Below are 8833 nucleotides of genomic sequence, written 5' to 3'. Positions count from 1 at the left end.
AGGGCCAGCCCCATTGGTAGATCCCCTGGTGTTAACTAGCCAGGTAGCTTTTGCTAGATGTGTATCCCAATGTTTTAAAGTCCCACCACCCATTGCTCTCAGTGTAGTTTTTAACGATCCATTGTATCGTTCTAGCTTCCCGGCGGCTGGTGTGTGACAGGGGATGTGATATACCCACTCAATGCCATGCTCTTTGGCCCAGGTGTCTATGAGGCTGTTTCGGAAATGAGTCCCGTTGTCCGACTCGATTCTCTCTGGGGTACCATGTCACCACAGGACTTGCTTAAAAGAGCAAAAGGTGGTGGGCTGGCTGCCTGCAAAAGCAGCCCCACAGCCACAGCCTTCTGCGTGGAGGCAAGGGGGAGGAGTGGGAAAGGCTGCTCCACAACTTTTCAGCCCCCTGCCCTGAAAGCAAGGCTCTCGTGTGCGGGTGAAGGGGCTGGTGGAGTTCCTCTTAGAAAACCACTGGGGCCAAGACGTCTGGCCTTTCCAGTCCCTCAGCTGAGGAGTCGCCAGCAGCCAGGGACACATCCAGAGGTAGGAGGAGGGACTGAGGGTTCTCACAGCCAGAGCAGAAAGCTGGTGGAGGGCTTTGGGTGGGTTTTGCTTTAGGTGTTGTCCACTTCCCACAAGTCACTTGGCTACACGAGTTTTTGCTTTCCAGATTTGCCTTTGGAAGAGCAACGTGGCCCTGCTGGGGAAGGTGATGTAGAGCACCAGGCCAAAGCCTTCCTGGACGCACCACCCTCTCTGCTCGTCCTCCAGAAAGCAGCAGGGGTAGATGCGGTGAGAGGACGGGAAATGGCAAAGGTAGGGCAGGTCCACAAACCCTGGGACAAGGCGTCTCATCTAGGAGGAGGTTCCCGATGAGTTCAAGGAGCTGCTCTGCCTCTTCCTGATATTTTTGCTCTGTTGGATTTAGGTAGGGCGTCCCTTGCCACCTGCTAACGCCAACATTTCTGCTTTAGGCACCCGCCGCTTTGCCTCCAACTGCCCCAGAGACCACGGAAGATGCCCCAGGATGCGCACAAGAACTAAAGAGCCTTTCCCGGGAAAGACGGTTAAAGGAGTCAGCTTTGCTTCCATCAAGACGTGATGAATCCAGTTGATCCTGCCTTTACCTATCTAAACCCACTGGGGGATGGAAAGCTTTGCAGGCTCCCTCCAGGAAACTGAAAACCCAAAAGGAAGAGAGAAGAGGCCTGGGATGAGGAGAGGGAACGCTGGCAAGAAGAGGAAAGAAGGAAGAGCGCAAAAGATGGGGACGGAAAAAGAGGAGGGAGAAGCCCAGGTGTGTCCCAGGCTCTGCTACCCATCTTTCCCAGCTGGGGAAACTGCTCTAAGGCAGTCCAAGGGGCTGGCAAGGGAGGGCAAGGGACGGTGCTGCGCAGGGTTTGGGAAGAACTCCACGGCAGCTCCCCAGGGGCTCCCCATGGAGCCCTGCTGCGTGGCACAGGGGCACTGAGCACCTCTGCACACGCAGGGGCCTCTAAGGGCATTTCCATGGGGGATACGGTGCCAGAGCCCTCCCCTCGGCAATGCCCGCAAGAGCTCTCTCTTCTGGGCTACAAACTACTCCTTGTCCACTCTGTTTCCCAAAGAAAGGGCAACCAAGTCCTGCCTTTGTGGGTTCATCAGTGCTTTCCGACTCTCGCTGTAGATGCCCATTTCCTTTCAGGAGCCGAACCCCTGCCATTCCTGGGCTCCCGCACCTCATGTCCGTCCACAATAAAAGGCTGTTTTCTCCCATCTGACTGCGCCTCTCGTCAGCTGTTCTGGAGTGAGAGCTCTTGTTTTGCGATGGTGCTTGTAAGCATCTGCTCTGCAACCGCTTTGAGCAAAAGAGAGTAAAATCCTGTTCCCACTTGTAACCCTTGTGCTGCGTGTCCTTGCAAGTGGTTTTGGAGATGAAAAATCCATGGCATTTCAGGCTCATCATGATTTGACTCATTGGAAAGGAAGGAGAAGGGAAGGAAAAGGGGAAGGGGAAACAAAAGGGGAAGGAAAAAGGGAAGTAAAATGAGAAAGCAAAGGGGAGGGAAGGGAAGGAAAAGGTTGGACTGCTGTGCTGTGCTCCCATTGGTCGAATGTGGAGATTGACAGTGGCAGCGGGCCAATGGAGCGGTGCAACCCAAGAAGGAGGGGGCGGGCGATGGGGCAGCGGTGGCCAATGGGCGCCCGTCGTGGGCGGGCCGGGCCGGGGGAAAATGGCGGCCGGCTGGAAATGGGAGCGGGGCGGTCGGGGCGGAAAGCAGGGCCCGGCGGGTGGTTGGTTGGGCTGGGCCCGCGGGGCCGCTGCGAGCACGTGGTGAGGCAGCTGGAGCATGTGAAGGTGAGTGGGCGGCCCCGAGGGGTGGTGGAGGGGCGGGTAGGGCCCTGAGTGGGGCTGTGAGGGCTGAGGGGGGGCATTGACGGGTGGGAGGGGGGTGTCTGGGCCCGGCTCCCCGCAGGGTGCCTTGGTCCTGGGGGGTTTGGGGTGCGGTGCCGGCGATGGCGGAGAAATGGAGCCCGTCAGGGTGGTAAGAAAGCGATGCTCGGGCCGTGCTGGTGCCGCCCCGGAGGGACGCGGGGCCGGGCCCTCCGCAGTTTGCCAGCGCTCCCCGCAAAGTGTCGGTGGGGCCCTGGGTGTGCCGGGCTGTGGGGTGTCTGCCGTCCCTCAGCGTCGCCCAGGGGGGCTGCAGAGGGGGGCGAAGCAGAGAGGGGAAGCAGAGAGGGGGAGCCGGTTTGTGGCCTGACCCGGAGAGTGGGACTCCTGCTGCTGGGGCTGGCAAAGGGGCTGGCGTGGCTGGTTTTGGGGCTGAGAAAGAGAGGGAGTTGTGTGGCTTTGGGCTGAGGAAGAGGGCTGGAGATGAAATCCGCGCCAGGCCCCTTCTCTCTGCGCGGAGGATCTGTCCCAGCCCCGCTCCTGAGGGGCAGAGGTGAGGTGGGGGTCCCCCATCTCATCCCCCTTGGCTGGGTGTGACAAACAGGCTCATTTCTCCTCTCTTCTTTTCCCAGCGTCACCTTCTGCGGCACGGCAAGAAAACCCTGCATGGCTGATTCCGCTCACTGCTCAGGTAGTCGCATGCCTGGGGCGAGACATGTTTGTGAGTTCCGGGTCGCTACAGATCTTCCCCGTCAAAGCCGCAGAAAAGGCAAATTTGCTGCCAGTGCAGAAAAGCTGATGAGAGGTTTTGTGCTTGTTTTTGTGCGGCTATTTAGTCGTTTGAGGACCAAAGGCCTCCAAGAGAAGCGTTATAAAAACAGGTGTTTTTATTAATACTAAAGTGAGAAGTGTAGAGTAACGCGAGGAATAAGTGCATTTTTTATTAGCGTCGACAGCTCTAGATTCGCCAATAACAGCACTTCAAAAGCGCTCGTGTCCGGGGCGCTCTGAAAACCATTAACTAATTAATCCGGTGCCAAAGGCTGAGAAATCATTTCAGGAGCTCAAGTCTTGGAATGTTTAATGAAGTGAGATGGAGCCTTTCAAGTGGCGGTAACGTGATGCTGCTGGAGAAGTTGTTAGAGGAGAGCAATTAGTGCTTTCCTGGGAAATACGGGCCGTATTTCTTACAGCACCTCACGTGCTGTGGTTGCTTGGAGATGGGCATGCTTGGAGAATGGCTGTCCAGCTCCGGTGCTTCTGAGGAAGCACTGCTGTCCCATCCAGCCAGGTGGGCTACTTCTCCCCTTCTCTGGGCAGTGATGGTGGAGGGCAGGCTCTGTCCCCTGGGTGTCCTGGGGAGGCCAGTGGCAGTGCTTTCATTCTGTGTGTCTTCAGGTGACGGGCATGGATCCGATGCCTTGGTCCGAATGCCAAGACGCCTTACGCAAGCTCGTACAAGACCCAGTGAGACACCGCTCAAAAAGGGAAGGTGAGTGCCCACTTCCCCTTGCTCTGTGATTGTCCCGAAAGGTGGGGCTTTGCTGCTTCAGGGGCCAGAGAGGAACCACCTCCTCCCGCTTCCCTCTGTCCGTTAGCACTCAGGCTGTTGGGCCTCCCAGGGCGGTGGCTGCTGCCGCCTCCTCCTTCCAGGGGAGAGCTCTGCCCTCAGCATCTGGAGGTGGCAACATGAGCAAGCGCAGAAGACTCTTTCTCCCCCGGTTCCAGGGCCAGGCCCTGCTTTGCAACAGCTCGTAGTCCCGTCCACCCAGCGACCACCTGCCTTTTCTCTCCTCAGGTGCCATGAGGCCTGCTCTTCTCTTGCCCAGTGACCTGAACGCCGAGGATGTGCTTAGGAAGTACATACCAGTCGCTGCTCTCGGGAAGGTACGGCAAGGCCACCGCTGCTGGGGGCTGCATTTTCGGAGGGCAGAAGAAGTGGTGCCTTGCAGAGATGGAGCTCTTACGGGAACAGACCAATCAAAGAAAATGCGCCCTGCGATGACAACGCAGGGAAACTGAGCCCGGGGGCACCGGTGCTGCACCATTGTCTGCGTTGTCCTCAGAGAGACATGGGTGGCAGGAGGAGGACTCCTGTCCCTCTGTCTTTTCCGTGGCTATGGTTCTGGGTGTGCCGCGGACACGATGGTGGGATAAAGGGGAGATTCCCCTGAAGTCCCTGGAGCATCCCTGAGGGTCTCCCCTCATGTCCGTACCGGTCCCCAGATGGCGTGTTAGCGGAGCAGCCTTCTCTCCTTTGTCATTTGTGTTATGACTCGGCGTCTGCCTGCCGCAGGCTGGGCGGCCTGCCCGCCCTTTTGCACTGAGAGGAGGATTTATCCCTTCCTCTGCTATTACCCGCTATCGCCAGCACGCCTGCTCTCCCTCGGTACTGGTGTGGGCAGTAAGAGCCCGGGAGAGCAGGCTGGTGAAGCCGTCGTGCTCTTGTCTTCCAGCTCGATGCAGGACTGCCCATGGACCTCCTCTCTGAGCTACGGCCAGTCACCTGCATCTTTGTCCAGCTGCAGCTTGCTGCAGGTACCAGCTCGGAGCATCTCAGCACCGTCCTCAAGGAGGCCAGCAGGGTGATGCTAGAAATCCTCTCTCCTCACAAGGGCCACATCAACAAAGTCCTCCTGTGTGATAAAGTGAGTGGGGGGGAACAGTGGCCTCCCCCAGCGCCAGAGGGTGGGCAGTGAGCGCGAGGGAGAGACTCCCTCTTAGGCGCTGTAGCAACATGTTCCACATCTGTCCTGGGCAGGGCTGCACGTTCCTCTGCGTGCTGGGACTCCCTGGAAACAAGCTGCCCTGCGAGAGCCTTCACGCCCTGCAGAGTGCTCTGGAGATCTTCAACTCGTGCTCCACCATGCTCAAGGAAACAGAGTGAGTGTGTGGCGGGGGTCGGCGGGGTGCATGCTGCCTGGGACGGCGCAAGGGGGCTTCCCAGAAAGAGATGTGCCTTCTAGCTTGCTCTCCCTTGTCCCTGGCAGGAAGGAGGCAGTGCCCTGAGAGGTGCAGGCAACCCCTGGGCTCAGCCCACGGCAGCCAGACGGAGTCCCTCCAAGCACACTCTGCTGGCCACCGTGCTGGAAAGAGCCCTCGTGAGGGCCAGAGGCCGCTGCGGCCAGAGGCAGGCCCTTCTGGGCCACTGCCCCATGAACGGGGATGGGGCCCAGCCACCTGATCCCAAGTGGCTGTCATCGCCAGGCGGTGACATGGCGGGCGCCTTCTTCCCTCTCTCTTTGCTCACAAGAGGGCTGTGGCCCTGCCCGTGCTCTGCCCCTGCCCCTTGTCCCTTGCAACCTGCAGATGTTGCACCCCTGAGCTCTCCACGTCCCCGAGACCCACGCTGGCAGGGCAGCACAGCCGGTGGCCCAGGCTGGCACCGAGGGGAGGTGTGGGAAGGGATGAAGCCAGGCGGGCAGGACTGCGCCTGGGGCGCTGCTCAAGCCCTGCTGTTTCTCTGTGTGCCAGGACAATGTCTGTGGCAGTTACCAGAGGGACGATGTTCTGCGGAGTCACTGGCCACCCGCTGAGACACGAATACACAGGTATTGGCCTGGAAGGGTGCCGCGGGGCTGGCGGCACGGGCCACACCGACGCATGCTCTCTCTCTCTAACGCGTGCTCTCCCTCTGGCAGTCCTTGGCCAGAAGGTGAACTTGGCTGCCCGGATGATGGTGCACTACCCTGGGCTGGTGTCCTGTGATGCAGTGACCTACGCCGCCTCCCGGCTGCCCGCTTCCTACTTCAAGGAGCTGCCGGAGAGAGAGATGAAAGGCCTCAGGCAGCCTGGCCCTGTCTATCAATACGTGGGGGTCACCGAGGAGAGGTGAGTGTCCTCTGAGACGGTCGGAAGCCCTGGCGTGGCAGGCTTTTTGCCCCTCTCCCCTGCTGTCTCCAGCTGCTGAGAGAGCAGGAGTGAAACCACAGGGATGGGGAAGGTTTGTCTGTCTTGGTAGACACAACCTGGCCTTGTGGGCTGGGTCTAAAGGGCTTTGGGCTGTGCTTTCCGTGCTGTGCTTGCTCCACCACGTGCCCTGGGAATGCTGACCCAAGGAGTTTTCTGTCCCAGCTGCTCCGAGCAGGAAGCTTTGGGCCAGTCTGGTCCCCATGGGGAAACGTGGACCATCGGGACACTCTTCCTCAGGTCTTCCTGCAGAAATCTCAGCTCTTCTGGGCCAGGATTTCACCTTCCCTTTAGAGGACGGTTTGAAGGTTACCACTGCCGTCTCTTTGAGACTGCGGGAAGACTTGAGCCAAAGGTGCCAGGTGCTTGGCGTCCCAAGCCCTTCAGGGACACAAGTCCCCCTTTCAAAGACGCTTGGTGTTCTTGGCCAAAGTGGTAAAGCTGTCTCCCAGCCAACAGCACGCCCTGGCTTCTTTCACGTGTCTTCTCCTGTTTCTCTGGGTTTGGCCTCTGGGGATGGACTCTTGATATGTTCTCCTGTCCCACCGTGGCCGCTGGGCTTCTTTACGCTTGAAGCTGTCGTAGCGTGTCAGCTTGAACTTTGGCTGGGAAAGCGTGCAGGGGATAACAGCCTGCTCCAGAGAAAAGCCGGTACCCGAGGAGCACCTCCTTCCCTACCACGCCAGGCTGCTTCTCTAGGTCCCCTGGCTTCTCACCATCTCATTGACTTGTCTTGTCTTTTCCCCTGCTTCTAGCATCTTTGGCGTGGGTCTTACCAAGAAGAGGTCGGAGTACGTCCCCTTGCTGGGTAGGTGGAGAACGCCTTGCTCTTCTGAAGCCCAGGTTCTTCCCCTTGGTAACTTTTAGTGCCTTGCTGGGAAGGGAGAGGCTTTTACCAGGGATGGTGTTGCCTGCAGCAGCCCTAAGAAAGCGCCGCCTGTCTTGGTCTCTGCTTGCTTGATATCTTTGGGTGGAAAACGAGGTGGGGCGCCTGCTGCTCCCTGCTGTCTTCCAGAGCTGGTAGGAAGGTTGCTTTCAACTGTGGAGCTGCTCACAGCCTGGGGGCTAAACTGATCCCTGTCTTTGGGGTCAGGAAAGAGATTTCCTTCTGCCAAATCGATGGAGAGTTTTGACGGTGGGTTCTCCTCCTTCTACTCCTCAGAGCTGCTTTCTTGGCAGCATCTGGGCGAAGACACGGAAATGTCAGGAGGCAGGGGATGCCTGTATTCACTCGGGGTCTTGCCGAATGTTTTGGGCCCTGTTGTGGGTTAACCCCGCTTGGCAGCTCAGCCCCACAGAGCCACTCGCTCCCCACAGTGGGATGGGGAAGAGAGTCGGAAGGGTTAAAGTGAGAGCACTGGTGCGCTGAGATACAGACAGCTTAATAGGGAAAGCAAAAGCTGCACACACGCCCAAAGCAAAATCAGGCATTCGTTCACCGCTTCCCATGGGCGGGCAGGCGTCTTGCCATTTCGAGGAAAGCAAGGTTTCATCACGTGTGACGGTGACTTGGGAAGACAAATGCCATCACTCCGAATGTCCCCCCTTCCTCCTTTCCGCCGGATTTTCTTGCTGAGCACGGCGTTGTATGGTCTGGAATAGGCCTTTGGGCAGTTGGGGTCAGCTGTGGCGGCTGTGGCGGCTGTGCCGCCTCCCAGCTTCTTGTGCACCCCCAGACTGTTCGCCAGCGGGGCAGCGTGAGCAATGGAAAAGGCCTCGACGCTGCGCAGGCGCTCTTCAGCCATAACTAAAACCTGGTTGTGTTATCAACAGCGATGTTTGGTCACAAATACAAAACATAGACCTGTACAGGCTATTGCTGAATAAAATTAACTCTAGCCCGGACCAAACCAGAACGGGACTGGCGACGCTGCCTTAGCTACTGGGAGGTGCTGTGCAGCTCACGGCACAGCGAGGAGATGCTTTGAGTCTGTTTGGGACGCGGCTGCCTGAACCGGCTGCAGTCATCCCTTACAGTCTCGTGCTGGATCGCTGCGGGGAGTCGCATGGGGCCGGCAGAATCTCCGTGCCTGTGGGATAGGGGAGAGGGCGAGGGGGCTGCGCTGTGGGGCAGGCAAGCAGGTGGCCCCGTGACTGCTCTGAGGAAGGCAGAGGTGCCCAAGCGTGGACGAGCAGGTGGGAAGGAGGCCTGGGTGCCGGCAGGCTGGCCGATGTGGTAGCGGGGAGGGAAGCTGCGGTGGAGGGTGCCCGCAAAAGGGACGGCTCTTTGCTTTTCAGCACGCCCCCAGCAGCTCGTTCTCTGGTTTGTCTTCGCAGGTCGGAAGCAGGAGACTGACCTCTTTGTCAGCTGCTTGAACGCCTATAGGGATTCAGGCCAAAGGAACATCCTGGCGGTTGAGGGCACGATGGGCTGTGGAAAGAGCCACTTACTTGCTGAACTGGCCTCTCTAGGCCAGGATGCTGGCCACAGGTACAGGTTTTCCACCTGTAGCTTTGCGACGCTGCCCCTGCCCATCCCCTGACAGCCGCGAAACGCTCCAGCCCCTCTGCCAGGGTACCTGGCCCTTGGACTGCAGCCTCCCGACAGAGCCTCCTGGA

The 8833-nt window shown here is 58.8% G+C and overlaps 1 protein-coding gene across 1 annotated transcript; it reads left to right on the top strand.

The window, feature by feature from the left end:
• Positions 1-4893: 4893 nt before the first annotated feature.
• LOC128917668 (adenylate cyclase type 10-like) lies at positions 4894-8619 on the top strand. Its single transcript, XM_054221024.1, has 5 exons — positions 4894-5013; positions 5127-5248; positions 5840-5916; positions 6007-6196; positions 8552-8619. Exons 1-5 carry the CDS (start codon positions 4954-4956, stop codon positions 8568-8570), a joined length of 468 nt encoding a protein of 155 aa, XP_054076999.1. The 5' UTR covers positions 4894-4953; the 3' UTR covers positions 8571-8619.
• The last annotated feature ends 214 nt before the right edge of the window (positions 8620-8833 follow it).

Source organism: Rissa tridactyla, chromosome 14 (genome assembly GCF_028500815.1).
Source record: "Rissa tridactyla isolate bRisTri1 chromosome 14, bRisTri1.patW.cur.20221130, whole genome shotgun sequence".
Lineage (NCBI taxonomy): Eukaryota > Metazoa > Chordata > Aves > Charadriiformes > Laridae > Rissa > Rissa tridactyla.
Note: the sequence above shows the minus strand (reverse complement) of the source record. Positions and strands in the feature narration are given on the sequence as shown.